Source organism: Lepidothrix coronata, unplaced genomic scaffold, assembly GCF_001604755.1.
Source record: "Lepidothrix coronata isolate B3197 unplaced genomic scaffold, Lepidothrix_coronata-1.0 Scaffold10, whole genome shotgun sequence".
Classification (NCBI taxonomy): Eukaryota; Metazoa; Chordata; class Aves; order Passeriformes; family Pipridae; genus Lepidothrix; species Lepidothrix coronata.
The window spans coordinates 5632928-5651870 of NW_016690190.1; the positions used below are offsets into that span (position 1 = coordinate 5632928).

An 18943-nucleotide genomic window follows, 5' to 3' on the forward strand; every position below is an offset into this window, starting at 1 on the left:
TGAAGGAGAGGAACACCCAGTGTAAGAAAATTCTATCCAGAGCAGTCACACTCCTGCTAAAATGATCATGGAAGAGTGTTGCCAAAGGCACTTCTGCAACGAGCACAGATAATGTGTGAGACCTCCCCCAGTTAGATGAGAAAAAGAAAGAAAAAAGAGAAGTGGAAAGAACTTAGACAAGCAACAGCTCTTGAACCCCACTTCTGTCACCATGCACAAATCATATTACTATACAATGCACCTCTCCAGCCAGCCAAAAACAAACCCAGCCCTCCAATAATTCCCATTGAGTCAAACATCACAGAAGGCCTGGAGGTGCAATCATCCCTCCAGGCTCTTCCTGACCCATTTCTGAAAGCTGGACATTTTCTATCCCTCAGAGACCCTGCAAACAGCAGCCACCCTCCTGCCAGGGCTGAGCTCCTGGATCAGTGTGGAGGGATTTTCACCTCCTCACATTCAGAGCATGGCTCTTCTACAAGGGAAAAGGATGTTTCTTACTGTAAAAAAGTAGGTATGGTACCCTGCACACAGCACTCCCAAGCCAATTTTATGTCAACTTCAGCTCTTCCTTTGCTTCCACATAGGCTGAGGGTGGAGATTTGCATCTTACAAAGCGTTCTTCTACTGAAACTTTATGCACATGCTGCAACATTTCAGAGATGACTCAAATTTGTTGGAAACATTATATGGGTAAACAGTATTTTAGTATCTTCCTTCAACTCAGAAAACAGAGGAAGTATCTTTGCTTTAATTTTTAATCCCTTTTCCTTTAATGTTGACTTCCATTCTTAATTTCCTGTCTGATGCCTTTTAGACTTACAATTAAGGATTTTTAAAAGCTAAATCATTTTGAAAGTCTAAGCCAAGTCTAAGCACTGCAAACTGCTGTAAATAGAAGTAGACCAGACAGAATGATGTTAAATGAACAAAAATGGCCAGTTTATTCACTGGAACAGTTATGCATTACACTGTAATTTTAATTGGAACATAAAGATGTAAGAATCAGTATATCAGCTTCTTTTAATTATTTTCTTCAGCACTAGAGTGTTTTTCCCAACCATTTGACTGCATGATCATATTACACATGTACAAGCACAGACTTTATGAATCCCTCACAAGGCATTAATCTAGGATTGTCTACAAGGACAAGGAAGAGTTAACATGGGAATTACTTCAATTTTAAAAACAAATGATGCACTTTTGGAAACAAGAATTATTTAACTTTTTTTGCTTTTAGCATAAAGTAACAACAAGAAGAGTTTCCAATACTCAGTCTTTAGCAAATGAACATATATACTTTTATATTTTCTTCACCACCTAGAAACACTTCATCATTTAACCCCAAGAAGGCAGGACAACATAATGTCAATTCAACATAGGAGTAGCTGAGTTATTACAGCAGTAAACATACAGTATACAAATTTGTGTTTGTCACAAACTCCACCAATGTTAAAACTCTTTTGAAAGGAACACAGCAATCTGTATGGTTCATTAGATACAGAACATCATGCAAATGGAAACATTCAATAGATTACAAAAGTCACAAAACATCAGTTTTCTTTTTTTTTTTTTAATTGTTTACAAAGGATCGAGTTAATTAACCCCTTAACAGTCAAACCACAGGGCTGATAATAAATAGGGCAATAACTAATAAAATGGACTTAATTTATCCACTGGCATAGCACACATAGCCATATCTGTGAACAGAAGAAATAATAATAAAATAAGCTAGATTACTCTTATTTCTTGTTCATAGCTGATAAAATAACAACTCAGCTAGCAAGCCAGTCTACTTGAAACTTTTATCAAATCCTTCTGTTTATTGATTTCCAAAATATTTCTGAAATCAAGTAACCACATAATAAAAACTCAGAACACTAACGTGAGAAAAAACATACTCTTATCCACCCTTTCTTTTACAGCAGATCATAATTATCAAAACAAATACAGAGCTTCGTAGAGAGACATTTTTGAAGCACAAGGCTCTATCACCCAGAGTCTGCCTGCACATCAACTCCAGCCATGAAATGTAGGATTTTTCCCTTACTTTTTGTCAGTTTCTCACTTGGTTGCCATTACATTTCACAAAGGGGATTTTCAAGAACTCCACAGGAAACAGATTAAAAACCAATAAGGATTTAAGCCGTGCGCCTCCGAATGAAAGACACAGACTCTCTGTATAGTTCTCTTGCCCTTCTAGCAAGAGGAATAAGCATATCACACAAGAAATAAGAATTTTCTAGCTTAGTTAAGGATATGGAGAAGCTACACAATGTTAACAATCTCATGCACACATTTTACATTGCATATTTTGATGCATTTGTGCCTGACGGCAAAAGGCAATTGCTTTTTTATTTCTTTTTCACAGGATGCTTAATTAAACTAAAAAAAACCCCTTAATGGCTAAAAAAGTCTGAATAGTATATATCCTTTTCAGACTCACTGCACACACAGCAAAGGAAAACTGAAGAGAAGTGATGACTGGAATTTTTAAAGAGGTAACTATAGCAATTATCTTACTTCAAAGGTAAAACATCAGTGCCTGCCATTCTCAAACGAACATTTCTGAAGTACAAAAGAAAGAAATTTACTGTAACCTCAATGGATACGCATCTTCTGCCAAAGAAAGGAACAGACCTCAGAAAGGCTGATGTAATCTATACCTTATGATGATGACGATCAATCCAGCTATAGTGGCATCGGTAGCACAACTACTGACTTTGGCATTGCATGATTGAACAATAAGGTTGGTATCAAAATAAGGGCCTGGACTCTGGGTGTTGTCCCCAGTGTGACAAGGACTGGGGCAGATTTTACTTACAGCTTACTTAAGTATTTCCAACGTAACTATCGTGAGCAGCCTTCATAGGTGAGGTCATATTTCATGACTGAGGTTATATTTCATAACATAATCTCCTTTATGTACACACATTAATATGGCAAATGGCTTAAACAACGTTATAAATTTTTTTTAAATAAAAAATAAACTGAAAATCATCTTGGCATTAACACTTGCAGCGTTAATTACAGTTTCATTCTACGAACTCTACTGTATAACTATGGTTACATTAATTTACTGTGAAAAATGTGGATAGAGAAAGCACAGAGATGCCAACCTGTCAATCAGATCAATCAGAAAGAATATCACTATTGCCTCCCTCTAGAAGGCAGAAAATTCTGTACGATTAGCATGAAAAATGGTAATATGTCCTCTTTCTGTAAAACCTCCAGGTAGTTTCTGACTGATAGAAAATATATTTTCCATACTATTACATTTTACAATTTACTTCTTCATCTTTTTCTGCCTTTATATTTGATTTTTTTTCTATTTCTTTCTTTTTGTTTTTTCCCCCACACATTTACTATAAACTTGATTTCCAGGAGCAGATCATTTCACTGAACAAGGAATATTTTTTCACTACAGCCAAAAAAAAATCAAACCAAAATGTCCCTATTTTGACCTAAATAACCCTATTTTGAGTAGCTATTTCAAATCCAAAGAAATTCCAAGGCCATCATAGAGAACAAAAGCTGCATTTCAGACACAAAAGTCAGAGCAGGATTTGAATTGCTTCCTTACTGAGTATGACACATTGCAGTGCTTCTGAGTATACTCAACCATTAAAAATATATGTATAATTTTTCTTAATCTTTAAAAAGCAGAATAGATATCAACACAACATAAATTCATTTTAAATGGGCAAAATATAGTATTTTGCAACCCTTAGAAATCCCAGGTTTTTGTTTCTGGTTTTGTCTGCATGTAAATATTTCCTACAAAATCTCTCACAAAGTTTTATGTCATCAATCAACATGTAACAAAGAAGAGTTTATCATCTTAAGTTCAAGGCATGTATTTTATTTTGTACTGATTAACTGATAAAAGTTGTCCCAGGGACCTATATAGTTTTATAACTCACAATGCAATAACTACAACCATTTGTACATTTAAGTTGGCTTTTTTCTAGTTCTCTTACACTTCCAACACTTAAGTTTTGTTATATATAAAAAAATGTAAATTGAAAACTTATAAATTAAGAATTTAAAACTTAAGAGAATAAAAAATTTATTAGTTCTATAAAACGGGGCCACTACTTCTATAGCACTGGATGCTGTTTCATAACCCTTGATCCACATGGACATGCCAGTACAATGCTTTGATTTCCCAAAGTTGCTCTGCAAAAAACAACTGGATAAAAATATGTTTCTAAACTGTCCTGATACAACATTTTTTCCCAATAAATTTGTATCTGTATAGAAAGGAAACGTATTTCACTGATTTTCTGCTTAACTAAAGTTCAGGGAAAATGTCTTTGATTTGGATATGAAAATAGGAAAAACTATTCCAAGTGCAGTCTGTGGTAACTGTATTCAAAGTGCTATGTAAATTCCTTTTCTTATTAACAATATACAGTAGCTGTCTCTGTTGGATGCAGACATGGCCACTGCATGATTTTATTACACCAGACAAACAGGGTCAGGAATCTGGAGACACTTTTTGAAGGCTGAATTTGCCTCAGACAAAATATTGTTTTTTTAAAAATAGCAATCAAAATAGCAGCTAATTTCAGTCTCAGACATTATGATAGAGCTGAACAAGGTTTCACTTGACTTTTCTATGACAAGACAACAGGTTAAGTATGATGCTGAATAGTGATGTAAACATTTACGAGGAGAATCATGCCAACTGCATGGAAACCAAAGTCAAAACACTGCCGAGTGTTGTCTGTTTGATCTGATCAGAACTGGATATCAGTTTGTTCCTGTTTTCTCTACCTCTGGATGTTTTGTTACAATAGCTCAGCTGCTTTGCCAAGGTTACACGACAGACGTTGTTGATGACATAGAATATTTCTATTTACAGCACCTTCGTTACTGGTACTATGGTAATAATGATTTGTTAGGCACACTGAGTGGTCACCGATTCTCTCCTCTGCTGATGTCTTGTGTATTGTAACATTTGGTAAGCACTGTTACTAAAAAACTGACTTCATTTTCTCAGCTCCAGGCAGAATTTGAAAGACTTGTTCCAACCACACCTGCAGCAATTGTTTTTTTCCTCAGCTGCTCTATACCTCAGGCTGTTCTGTGTTTCCCACTTCTAGGTCATACATGTGCTGCAGAGAAGGAATAAAGACATGTGGAAATATCTAAGCCTTTCTTCTGTAAATATATTAAGGCCACCTGACAAAACAAGGAGCCTGCTAGTTACCAACAAGTAGGCAGGTAGGCAGTGCTGCAGACTTGTTTTTCTAGCTGATAACCAGACGGGAAGCCCAGAGATGCCGCTTATTTAGCCGCTTGCCTTGCTGCCAGGTACTGTGCAAAATAAATTCCTCTATCCTTGATTTCATTCTGAAACTCACCGCTTTTAAGAAAAGAACAGGCTTACTCAGCTTTTACAGGAAAGAATCTTTAACTAGGAACACTGTGCACTGTTGAGATAAAGTCTGCGTAGTGTAGATCACCTGAGTATTTGTCATAAACTGACATGAGCTAAGGTTCTGTGTCTGTTGATTTTTGGCAAGGAAAAAATGCACTACAGTAAAGTCCTACTAACTTTGACCCACACCTTTAACCCTACCTGCATGAGTTCTTTCACCACAGAATACTTCACACGAAATGCATATGACTTCACCATTCATAGCAGCCTTCCCTGGTAAGGCCTCGAGCTAGGATCCTGAATATGGGAGTGGGAGGAAAAAATGTTTTTAATTAGCACACAGCATTTTACTTGTTTTAGATTTTCTTTCTCAGATACCAAATAGAAAGTAATCCCAGAAAACAGCACCAATTCATCTACTTGTCTGAAATGCAAAAAATATAATTACAACGCAAGCAAACAACTGAAAACAAATCAATACATTATCCTTTCATCTCCTTCTTAGGCTTAATAATTATCTTTCAGTGAAGAGCTAGAACAAAACCAGAAGCTAGTGTAATAGGAATTAAAAAAACAAGTGCATAAACAAAATCAGTGCAGCAGCAAAATATACAGTCATTGTTAACATTTCAATTCAACCCATTTCCAACATTTTTGTGCAATAAAATATGGCCATATGCTGGCCAATGCAACAAGCCTCTTTTTAATATTAACACAGTCATTCTTTGCTGAAGCTATTTCTGCTTGGTTTCAAAAAATAAAATCAGTTAAATACAATTCTCACAGAAAAAAAAAAAGAAGACTGTATTTCATAAACACAAAATTCTGGTGCAAATAAAGTAAGAAATAAATATCACACCCTTGAAGACAAAAGGAAATTTGAACTGGTTCCTATGGCTGAACTTGGAGTATGTGAGGGTAGGATTTTTGTAACATATTTTTTTTAACATTGGCTTAAGTCTCTCATGATTTCAGAGGTAAAGCCAAGCAGCTGAGAGGAACATTTTTGTCGAGATGTTAAATTTCACTACACTTCAGTCGTGATAGCACAGTTTGAGTACAATCAGAGGAACCATAAAAAGTCTTCTTGATAGGTTGGGCTCTGTGCTTTGTGTTCTTCTTCTCAACCTTCCCTCAGCTGCCAGAGCAGGGGATATGAATCCAGACTTGCCAATGCAGCAACAAGGCAGGATTGTCCACCTGCTTGCTGGGAACAACCCCAACTCTTGTTGCACGAACTCCACTCTGTTTGCATTTTCTCTTACGTTGCATATGAAGATTAGGGGTAAGGAGGAGGCTTAGAGAGACAGTTGAGAGGGGCACACTGAGAGCTGGAATGTGGCTGCTCTTCTGGAAGAGCATTAGGACTGAAAATTAAAAAGAAAAGAGAAAAAGTGCTTAAAATACATGGCAAACTTTTTACATCCATGTAAATAGTACAGGGCTGGAAATGAACTTTAGAAGGGGATGAAGCCTCATCTCTAAATCCATATCCTCAGACACACAGTACACATAAAGAAAATCCTCAGTGTGCATGCATTCAGTGACACCTGGATGCAGATGTGAAGTGGTCCAGATATCCCACTTGCGAGTTCCTGTACACAACTGCTGTTTGCATGCTCTGATGAGAAACGCTGTGTGGAGAAAAGAATGCATGTGTGAAATGGGAGAGCAAATTTGAAGGACAAGATGAGGGTGCCATCTTTGTGTGAATATTGAAGATTTTCTATTTCTATTGTTTGAAATGAAGGACAGTGCCACAGGATGGAAATCAGGTTTCATAACTTTGTGAAAACGTGATCTCTTACTGAGTGGGACCTATTTTCTAGTACATCTGTAAAAACACAGTGTAATCTTCTTCATCAGGCAACATGAGCATTACATATTTTGTAATTAACGCTCCCAAAGGGTGGGGATTTTTTTATGTTTAGTTTTCTTTTGGGTTTTGTGGTGTTGGGATTCTCTTTATTCTGTCATGTACTTCTGTCATTTGACTGTTTCTCATGTACAATTTGTCTGATAACAGCATTCGCTGTCACATTGTGTAGAGAGGTCTGAACCAGCTTTCTGCAAACCAGGTGGGGCTGGAGTAGCAGCCAAGATGAGGGGCAGCTAACACAAACACAACCCACTTCTTGGTGCAGAGTTCCAAAGCAGCAAAACAAGATACCAGAACAAAATGCAAGTAAATGTAGTTTATAAAGAGAAGAGAAACAGTGCCACAAAACTCAGATCTTTAATGTGTCTGGGAAGAGTTTTTTCCTCAGTGCTTCAAATGTTCTACAGTCTTGAAGTTATTCCAAGCTCAACAGTGTGATATATGATAAAGCACAATCATTTATGTCTCTGTCTTCAAGAGAATTTGCCTTTTCTGTGTTCCTTCTTCAGAAACAGTTCTTTTATGCTTTTACATATTATCTCTGCAGCACAGACTATTGGAGTATTGGCTGAAGGAATGCAATTAGTCTATTGCTGGAAATGAATCAATTTGAAAAGCCAGAGGTATATGAAAATCTGCTGCTGGAAATGCCAGTGGCACTGAAAATGTCTTTAGTTCTGCATATAGCATTTACTTCAGGAAACAAAGAAATGACACTGCGTTTGACTGAAGACAGAAAGAAGTGTGCACCATCACCATTAAGTTGATGGCAATGTCCACATTTTCAAATCAGAGAAGCCTAGGAAGGTATGACTACAAATCCACAGGTATTACAATTCAGCAGGAGCTTATTTGAAGATCACAGAGTTGCATGTCTTAAGTTAGATTCTGTTTCACATTAAGGCTCCTGAAGTTTCCCAATTGTAACACGGCTGGTGAGAATGAGTTATATAAGTTCAGGACCTCACAAGTTTTGTTTTATGCTCAGCTGTCTGAGTAGTTCAGTCTCAAAGTGTGTAGTGTTATGGACTAAGATGCCTCAGTTTATATATTGATTTAGCCTAACTCTAAGCACCTAGGTATAAATATTTAATCTAAAATATTTTCTTGAAGTTTAGTAGTTGGACTTGTTTAATCAAACACTGAGAAGACATCAAACCTGTACTCGCTAAGTAATTATTTCCATGGCAATAACTATCCCTTTCTTCTCCCATATTCTGCCACCTGCAGATGCAGATACAGCATCTAAAGAGAGATCTGGCTGAGATTTTTGCCTACTCCACACAAACAAACGTGTCAGGAGTGACTGCAGATGCATCCAAAAGGTCTGTATTTGCTCTCAAACTCATCCACTTATCAAGAGCCAGCTCCTGGTTTCAGCACCTCCTAAGTTTTCAAGATAGGCTTAGGAGAAGCACTGGTCTTAAGTCTTTCAGAGATATAAAAGTGAATTACAACTTTAACATTACATTTGTGGGGGAAAAAAGGTGGTAGACATGTGACCCTACAAAAACCGCCTTACTCAACTCCCTTGTTGCCCCATTTCTTTTTTAACAGGACTCCTATAACTGCCAGAAAGGAACAGAAACTCAGTGCACACATTCCTTGCTCATTAGCAGACATGTTTGTCTTTTGGGGCTTCCTTCCCAGCTTTAAAAATAAGCAACAAAAGACGTTTGTGCTCTGAGGGAGAGGACTGGTGAGGAAATGGCCATAGTTACAACTACTTATGTACAGCAATGGCCTGAAAGAGGATCTTTTGAGACACATAAGATTCTCCTCTACACAAATATACACAACCATAATAATGTTATGGCATGACCTTCAGTACAAAGTCAGCCCTGACTGTAAATACTGTAATACAAACTATCCCAGGCTATGCTCAGATTAGCAATTCTAAGCACTGTCCTTAGAATTATATTAATTTTCTCTTCATGGTAATTCTGCGTTGCTTCTTACTTTGAAATACAAGCACACTTCTATGCATGGAAGAAAGAGAAAACTCTGTCTCACTATCTCTTCTTCAACCAATAATAAATATTAGGGGAATTAGAAAGAGAAAAAAAATTACAAGGCTATCAGACACCTTTATAGCAACATATATAACCACGTCACTTCTAGTCCCAGTAGATTTAAATCTTTTCCTATAACTCTACTGTTATACAGTCCCCTCTTCAGAAACATAATACATCCAGTTCATTAAAGCAGATTGCTGCAGCAGTATATAACCCAAAAATACATCAGAAATATGGCATTCAGTGTGCTTTTCAAGCAGGATAGGTGCTCGTGGCAGCAGGTCCTGGAGCTGAGCTATCAGGCACATTGACAGTCGCAGGCAGTAGAGGATGGCAGGTAAGATTAATAACACAAAGCAATAGAGAGACGTGGAAGAACGTGAAGCTGTTGACTATTAACTGAGAATAAGGAAGAACATTGTTACATTCCTCCCATGGGATATGCGCAGCTTTTAAAACATTAGGTTTTAATAGACATTTTTGTAAACATCTCTATAAAGGCTGGTATCATTTGGGGATCTATTCATTCAACTGATGAATAAAGTCTGTGTCATTTTTTTGTGTCAGTATTATTGTCTGGTTTTAAGGAGCTCTTTTTTGTCCCGTGGCACCCAAAATGCTAATCACGTATTTCTAAAATCAACTGGAAAACAGTGTGCAAAGCACTTCAGTGTTTGTAAGTATGCTGTTCTCTGTCTCAACAATGCCATTCACATGCAATATTGTCTGGCATTGATTGTAACGGAAAAATAATCAGCAATGGAAAGTATAAACAGACCAGTAATATTTTCAGAATGCAACCAGTAATATTTTACATGATTTAAAATTTATTTCCTGTTTTTTATAAAGAAAAGCATTATTTTTTATTAAATGTGTAATATTAATTTCATTTGAAGTATCGGGGGATTGTTTGTTTTGGGTTTGGTTTCATTTTGGTTTTGGTTGTTTTTTTTCTTTTTACTAATAGATAACTTGAGTCTAAAGTTTCGTCTTCATTCAACTTGAAACTGTCTATAGCTAATCTAGTGAGACCTACCAAAGCCTATGTACTGGAATCACAACTACTAAAAATTCCAGAGTTATACGAGTCCCACTTACAAATCAGTATAGATAATGGATGAGGGAATACTCTGTGAATCTACCTGTGTTATGGCCAGGCATATTAACTAGTTTGATCATGATTAGACACTGCAGGATGTGGAAAACATATGTGTGAAACACAACTCTTAACAAGCTCTCGTTCAGTCCTGACTGAAATGCCACTGAGGGGTCACCTTACCTCAAGGATTGTGTCAGAGACTTTAAAAACAAACATACCCCTCTCTTAAAATACATGACTTCAGGGCTGGGCAGAGCTTTCATTTGCCTCTTGGTATCACTTTGTGATTGAAATCATGCACCACACCTGCATGGGCTGTCAGAGGATGAGGAAGGCAGGACAAGCTCCTGTCTTCCTTCTCTGCTGCATTCAGAAAAGCTGAACCTCAGTAAGTCTAACTGGTTCTTTAAATTTTATTCCGTATTTCAAATTTATTTAAATAAATAAATAAATCTTTGTTTAAAGAGCTCAACAATTTATGCCATCATGCTGGCCTGCTTCTAATCTCTTGGTATGCTTCACTGCTTTACAAAGCTGGGCAGCTCTATGGCTGAGGCAAGCAAGGCAACAGAGTGAATATACCAAAAATAGTGTGTTGTTTTCACCTAACCAGAAGAACATCAGTCTAGTGGTAAAAAAACCACAGGCACTTGACAGTCAATTTTTCGGCTGAGTATACAGGTATATTGTTTGTGGGATAACTGATCTGAAGTTTTTTAAAATATTATTTTAAATTATCAGAAGGTAAGGCTTGCAGACAAACGTCTGTCAGTAGTAAACCAGGTAGGTCTTCCATTCTGAGAAGAATTTTTAAAATTGCAGAAGCAATTGTTTGTTTACATTTAAAGAGATACTAACATTAGTAGTAGAGCATATTCTTCAGAAGGAGAGTAGCTCTGGAAAGAACAGAGTAGAATTTAGTGTTAAAATAAGGGTTAAAATTTAGAGTTAAAATAAGGCTTGTTGACATTAAGCTTCTATGTATCCAAAGCATCTAATGATAACCTCAATTTGCTGTACCATCTAAAATGCAGCAGACATCACAGTCATTTTAAGGATTTTAAATGTAACTTGTAACTTTTTTTGAGTGTGCTGTAAAACTCCAAACTGCAAATCAGTAAATGATACTTATCAGTTATAATAAGCTTACCCCAACTTCTCAGTAAAATTTTCATATTACCCTTATATAGTAAGGAAGATAATAATACTTCCACTTTGTGGGCAATAAAAGAGAGGCACTAATGAAGCAGGAGTTTAAGGCCACCAAGTGATCCCCTGTGAATGATGTGTGGTCTGAAAGCTGTACCACACCCCTTCCCCAGTGGGCACCACGGCAGCATTCCCCACGGGAAGTTTAGTGTAGCACTGTGGGGGAAACAGTTTCATTATACGTTTGGCTATTTACCAACTTGGGCACTACAGTTCAGACTAAGGTCTAAAATTAATGTAACCTACTTCAAATGACAGCATCAGCACAAGGAAATATATGCACAGAATGTGCCATGAACTGATAAAGGAAATCATTGTATCTCTTTTTGCTTAGGTTTGGTTTTGTGCCTTGATTAACTCAGCCGTCTGAGAAGCATGAATTGGCCTTTGCACCACCTATGAGCAAGGACATCAGGTGTTTACTTTTAATAACAAGATTAAAAACTGACTGCATTGGGTCTGAGTTTCCAAGTCAGGGAGAACTTTCTTAGAAGTGTCTACTAAAATCTCACAAATGCCTTTAAAATGCCACGTTGTGAAAGGGAAGCCTGAATCTACCCCTAAAATTTAAAGCCCCCTCATTTAAAAGAAAATGATGTAGCAAAAAATAAAATCATTACTATTTTGGCATGATTGAGAAACTGTCTGCATAAAAAAAAAATCAAATGAGGGCTGCAAGATCCAACTCTGCATTTTCCCCATATTTTTACATGAAAGCAAGTGCATGAATGCCATGGTTTGTGTTTGTACTGTCACTGCAGAAATTGTCACTGTTCCTTGAGCTGTTACAAGTTTGCTGTTAGAAAAGTGCAGCGAAGAGCTTTTGTATCAGGAAGAGGAGGGGAGTCGCAGGCGTGCATGCAGCTATGTGCAAAGAGAAGAGAGTTAGTTAAGTTTACCTGACAGTCTGGCAATCTGGCCCCCTGGCTAGTTGTGAGCCGTGTGGCGGTATGGAGGCAGCAGGCTGCTGACAATCTACAAGAAACTGATAAATTAGACATATATACAGAGAGATTACAGAGCAAGGGGTTAGTAACGGTAGTACACAGGCTACGCATCTGATGGAGAGATTTAGTGAGGAATGTGTTCTTGGTTCCTTATCTGACAGAAACACCTTTTTTTCTGATAACAGTAACGTTGGCTGTTGCCTTTTTCCTTTTTTCAAAAGAAGCAGTGGAAGAATTTATGTTTCTTTCCCTTAACATTGGCAAATTTTTGTTTAAACAGACAGCAATAATGGGCTGTATTCAGGGTCTGGGTTTAAACCTTGTACTTCTCATTCTTCTGCTCGTGATGAAGTTGTTTTTCTTACATCTAGCACAAACAATGTCAATAAAGCTACTCAAAATTTATCCAAAAAACTTACATCCGTATAACAACTACTACAGATGCCATCTCATTATAATGTTTGAGAAAAAGCTAATAAGAAGTTGTCTTCACAACTTCTAAACAGTGCTTGTGAGACTGGTTTTTGTTTTTGGGGAAAAGGGAGAACTCGATACAGTCGGTTTCACTGTTCTGTCTAGATTATTATATCAATTCCCTGCCAAAGCAGTTTCCACATTAATCACTTGCAAAGCTGTATTCTGGTTATTAATTTATTAAATAACAATAAAGCCAAATAATCCTTCATTGCTATGTTTTTACTGTGATGTTTGAAATACGAAGACAGCTTTAAACACAATAATATTTGTGGGGCTTCATGAAAGCAGTTGAACAGGACAACCTTGCTTTTTAGATCACTAGTTTCTACTGAGATTTCCAGATCTCAGGATTTGCTCATTTTCCCTACAGCAGTCTGACCTTTCACACTGTCTGTGTGATTCAGATTGTCAGACAACAGTGTCATCAGGGTCCTCTCGAACATTAAAATCTATGGGTGAAATTCTGACCATAGGAAAAACTACTGGAGATTATTTTTTGTCTCCAATGGGATTTGCAGCAGACCTATCATCCTTTCTGACTGCTTCAACCTGATTCTCAACCTGACTCTTTGGTGGAATGGAGTTACTTTCCTCTGAACCTTAAAAATTAGACAAGGGGAACTTCACGTACTTGGAAAGGATTCTGGTGTTTTTTCAATTGGTTGCAACTCAAGGAATCATTTCTCTTTACAATGTAGATATTTTCCAAAACCCCCTTCTATTCTTTGTCTCAATCAAGCGGAAGAACGTGCACGTAAATTTGCTGTAAGGAGTCTTGAGATGGCACCAGGTACAATGCAGAGCAACATACCTTCCTAACAACACCAAGCATCATATCCACTATCATAACATTTCAATTCATATCAGCCCAGAGTGCTTCTTCCTAGTTCCTGTGAAGATCTGTGCTGACCTCCAGTGGGTGGAAGCAAGTGTACTCAAACTGCTGGTTTCTTCCTACTTCAGCAAAGAAGACAGGAGTTTGACCTTATTTTCTAGTACACAGGTATGCACATTAGAAAAATATGTGCAGTTAGTGCTGGCACCACTGTGTCTGGAAGCAGAAATGGAATAAGAAAGGATACTCTGCCATTCTCTCATTTACCAGGGTTGTCACTAGAGTCCTCAGTACATCTCTTAGCAGAAGAGTTCATGAGTATTTGAGTCATGAATAGAAGAGTCTGTCTGGTCAGCACAAAGCTTAATTAAAATAAGAGGTGCCTGGGAAACAGACAGACCAGGCTAACTGCAGGAAGAAAATTATTACTGAAAAGTAAAAAAAAAATTAATGTCTTAATTCTAAACAAACTAGTTTGCAGAAGTCCAAAGCAAAGTCATCCCTGACAGCTCATGCAAGGTAGCAGTCATCGAGAAAGGGAATAAAGAATAGAATGCTGTGTAATGAAAAGGTGTGGACAGGTTTCGTAAATACAGAAGAAATTGTTCTGACAGGCTTTTCCAGAACAACACAAATGCCCAATTTATGATCCTATTCTAATATCTCAGACATGGTGCAAATATTTTACGTTGCGTTCTTCATCTGCTACATTTGGCAGAATGCAAGAAGAGCGAGCGAGCCAGATTCTGCCAGCATTATTCAAGCTGGATAGTAACTGTTTCGGTGAGAACAGACTTCCCTGACTTCACATGAAACAACAATTCTAGCTGGTGTCAGCAGTGCACATGCAATCCTGGCTCACACTCACATCAGGACCAAATCTAGTGATCCACGTGTCTTAAGATGACTGAATCGTGCTCCTACATCCTCCAGGAGTGAAGTTGTTGAGGATTATGCCAGGAAAAAGCTAAGCAGAATGCATATGGCTTACATAGACACATTTCAAATTCAAAGGAGCTTCTTATCTACTTATGTTCAAGTAGCTGTGCCAGAGCTAACTTTATTCCTTCTATATTTAATCCTTTTAAGTATTTTAGAGGGTTTATAACGCTATTCTCTAATGTCATGACAATCATAAAATGACTTCTTTCTACTAAGGAACTCCTGCTTGTTTCAAGTCAATGTTTGCTTCTTTCTGAAATACTGTGCTGAAGGCTAGGAGTTTCAAAGATGTCTTTACTAATTCTGTGGTCAATGTCACATGCCATAAAGACAAGGTAGGAAAGACATGCTTTATTTTATTAGAAAAATAAAAATAAATTTTAAAATTACATTGGAAGAAGCCTGTTCCCTGTATTTTTCAAATCTCAGGGACTGTCAGTCAAGTTACAGAGTGAAAGGACAGTTTGTCATTTATGTAGAAGATACTTGGGGAACACACAGATTACACTTTTTGGGGTATCTTCTGAGACTATGACCAACAAAATGATTAAGAAAGTTATTAAATACAGACTATCTTATTTCTCCATCATCTTCACTTACTGTGAGGAAAGAAACCACTTAGGAGCAGCAGCTGGGCTGGCTGATCCCTTAAGAGTCCTTTTACAATTCTATGAACTTTATAACAAAGAAATGAATTTTAGTGATCATTTCAACCACAGAAGGCAAAGAGGAGCTATTTTACATTGAAATTCATATGCCAGTTTTCACTGAATTCAGCAGGACTTGGGGCTGCAGAGCCCTGTGGCAGTATTAGACAACATTCACCACTGGATCTGTTGGAGCTTTGAAGCTTGACTTGTGCTATACATTAGTCCTGTTTTGACTTTCCGGTTCTTACCATTTTAGCCATTTGTTGGCAGTGGTGGTGTAAAGGGCTCTGAGATTTCCTCTCTCACTGATTAGACACTGTTGATTTTTCTTTGGAATCTAATGCTTAGTCCTAATCAGGCTAATCAGCTCCTGATGTAAGAGCATTAAAAAAACCCCAAGCTCAGAGAAACTACATCTGCTCACATGAGCACTGAATGTGCTACTATAAATTATGTGCTGAGAGCAAATCTCATAAAAAAAAAAAAGTATTTTCCTGTGCTTCCCTTTGGCTCAGCCACAAACCCAACGCATTTCCCTTGTGTCACAAGGTGTGCTCTGCCCTTCAGTCTGTGAACTGGGTGACTCTAATCAACACAGGTCTACTTTACTGGGTTATTACTGTCTGAGAGATGGGCATGCCTTCTGTTGACATCAGCAATGTCCCCAGTGAAAAACCTATGTGCAAGCATTTTCAATCCCACCTGCTCAGGACCCAGCACACTGCAATGGAACATTTCAGCACATTTTGTCACTCAGTAAATTACTAATCTCTACACAGTGCTGTCGAAGACCGAGACTAGTCAGAATCCAAACCTAAGCATAACATACTTTTAACTGTGTTTAGTTCATTAATCAATAAAAAGCTTTCTTTTTTTCCCCCTTTTATCTGAAAGGGTAAAACTGAGAGTCAAAAACCAAACCAATCAACAGGTACTGTACATATTTAGCATTTCTGACATGAAAACTTTGGGAAAAGTCTGTTCTTGATAAATAAAAAGCTGTCAAGAAATGCTTATGACAAAATATGAGATTGAGGTTTTTTCAGTCTGCTAAAACAAACCCTTCCTAGAATCCCATGGACCACATCAGGCCAACAGAAACTCCTTCTTTTCTAGGTAAAAGTTCTCAAGGTATCTTTCTTTGTGTTACACTGCCCAATGTCAATTGAACTTGCTCCATCAAGCTTGAGGAATTTGATAACATGTCTATGAAGTTGCTATTAGCAGTTTACTTGAAAAATAAGCTGTCTCCATTAATATGGTAATGAATAGTTTTCTTCCCTGAGGGGTCAATTTAATGGGAAAGAATGAGTGGTTAATAGCATGAGCTGAAAGTAGTGGGCAAAGAACAAATCTGTAGTCTTCTAGTCATGCAGAGGTAGAAACAGAGCGAGACCTACGAAGACAATAAATCAATCCTCTTTGCTCAAAGACAAAGAACAAGGAAAATTTCAAAACCAAAAGACAAATGTGAGATGTCAAGAAGAATAAGGCAGAGGGTACAAAAATATTTGTCCTCCTTGCTGAGATTTGTAGAGATGCTTTCAAGCTGCAATCTGATAAGATGAGAAAAGTCCCAAAACTCTTTATATTCAGGGGTGATGGGGACATAAGTTTATACAGTTCTTTGACTAGCTAGTTTCATTTATAATTTATCTCCATTTTTCTAATGGATGCCAAGAAAATTGACCTTCCTCAAGGCCAAGAGGAACTTCAGGAGGTAATGGTCATCACAAAGAACAGCTGGTGAGGGGACAGATGTGACACCTTCAGAAAAAGCCACAAACAATGGTACAGGTCAAAGATTAGAAGAGCCTCTCCCTCCTCCTATTTCCAGGGTCAGTTTGGGTCTGGATATAACACAGTTACCTCTGCCCTACACACAGCCCCAACTGATCAGTCTGCCAGATGCAAACTGGATGCAGCACTGTGTTTCTGCAGGCTGTCACTGAAAGGAGAGGACTATAGTGGAGCAGCCACAGGGATTCCATGTGGAGCCTGGCTGGCCTAACTAACCCCAGCTTGCTCAGAGCAGGATTGAGTCAGCTTGTCCTGGCCTAGGAACAAAACTAGCAGCACGGGAGGACTGAGCTATTGTATCATCCCATGACAGCCAGCCCTGTCCTGGTACAGCTCCACACGGGCAGCTTAATAAAGTTCACCAGGTGCAAGTTAGCTCCTGCACATTTCCCATCACCCAGATTCCCTGGGATTTCCCACTGTCTGAGTTTTACTTCTGTTCCTATTAAACTGAATAATGGATCACTGAGTGGAGATAGACAAATATATCAACCAAATATCAGTTTCACATTTCTTCATGGTAAAGCTGATCTATGAAATCCCTATGACAAGTCTTGCAAGTACCCAGGTGACTTCACATCTTAAGCCTGCTACTCAGAGAAACTTGGTGTCTTAGATTACTTTTGTTTGGAGAAGTTTCAATAACAATCAGCTCTTCCACTACTTATTTCTTAGTCTTCTCAAAAACTATTTGAAGAGTAAAACATGTAAGCATGCTGCTGAACTCCCATTATCTACCAATATCTATATATTGCCCTAAGAGGCAACAGAGCAGCAGTAGGATGCATCTGAAATCCTCATCTCCTGTCATCTCCCCATGTCCATTCTTTTTCTTGCAAGGGAGGCTCCATTGTTTCTACACTCGCAAATTCATAACACGGACCCTTCTCTTGCTCCTCCTCCTCTCAACTCTTTACCTTTAGGACATGGTCAGACAGAGTTAATGTAACAGAGAGCTTTCTGTCGAATGCTTCTCAAGAGTAAGAGCAGGAAGGGAATTTAATAGCTATTTGCTTATGGTGTTTAGGGAAACACTATTTGTCTTGCTGATTTCCACAAACCAACTCATGGAGCATCACTAACAAGTTCATGCACTGCCTGGCACACAACACTGACAGACATGGTTTAGTAGGTCACTGGTTCAGTGGTTTTCCAGAACATGTCAGGTCTCTTGGCTATGTTCTAGTGAGTTCTTTCATCTATACAACAGCTACACTATATGGAGTGCTTTTCCCATTGATTTATCTATTCTGCATGACTTAATTTCTACTTTTTTTTTTTAGACTTGAATTATCCTAAATCTAGAGAGCTGTTCCACCATCAGTCCATGTTTCAGTGTTAATGTGTCTGCTAGCTCGAAGTACAGTGATAAAGCTATATCCCAGCCTTGCCCTCTCCTGTAGCTTGTATTAAGAATAACTTTTAAAAAAGAAATAATACCTTGTCATTAATAAAATTAGCAAAATGCATTTTTCTCCAGTTAAAGACTAAGAACATTAAGAGGTTTCTTATCAGCTCTGTATATTTTTTCACATTTTCAATATCACGATGTGTTTATGTTATTTCTCAAATGGTTTCTATGAATGCTTTAAATAATTCCTCATTAAATCTACTGAGAAGCTAAATAATGGGTTAGTAAAACAGCAGAAATGGAAATGGTAGAAGCAGAAAAATATATCTTCAGTTCCTTTCTTTTATACAGTT

The 18943-nt window shown here is 37.7% G+C and overlaps 1 protein-coding gene across 5 annotated transcripts in view; it reads right to left on the bottom strand.

Annotated features, from left to right (window-relative positions):
* Positions 1 to 920: 920 nt before the first annotated feature.
* BICD1 (BICD cargo adaptor 1) overlaps positions 921 to 18943 on the bottom strand; it is a 171280-nt gene continuing 153257 nt past the window's right edge. Inside the window, exons 8-9 of one of the 5 annotated variants that reach the window (XM_017804894.1) lie at positions 12488 to 12563; positions 921 to 6753 (exon numbers count right to left, since the gene is read on the bottom strand). In XM_017804894.1, coding sequence (XP_017660383.1) covers positions 12516 to 12563 — 48 coding nt within the window. In that variant the 3' untranslated portion in view covers positions 921 to 6753; positions 12488 to 12515. Of the gene's footprint in view, positions 6754 to 12487; positions 12574 to 18943 lie in introns of all 5 variants that reach the window. The other 4 variants (XM_017804893.1, XM_017804892.1, XM_017804891.1 and 1 more) reach the window with 4 other exon arrangements.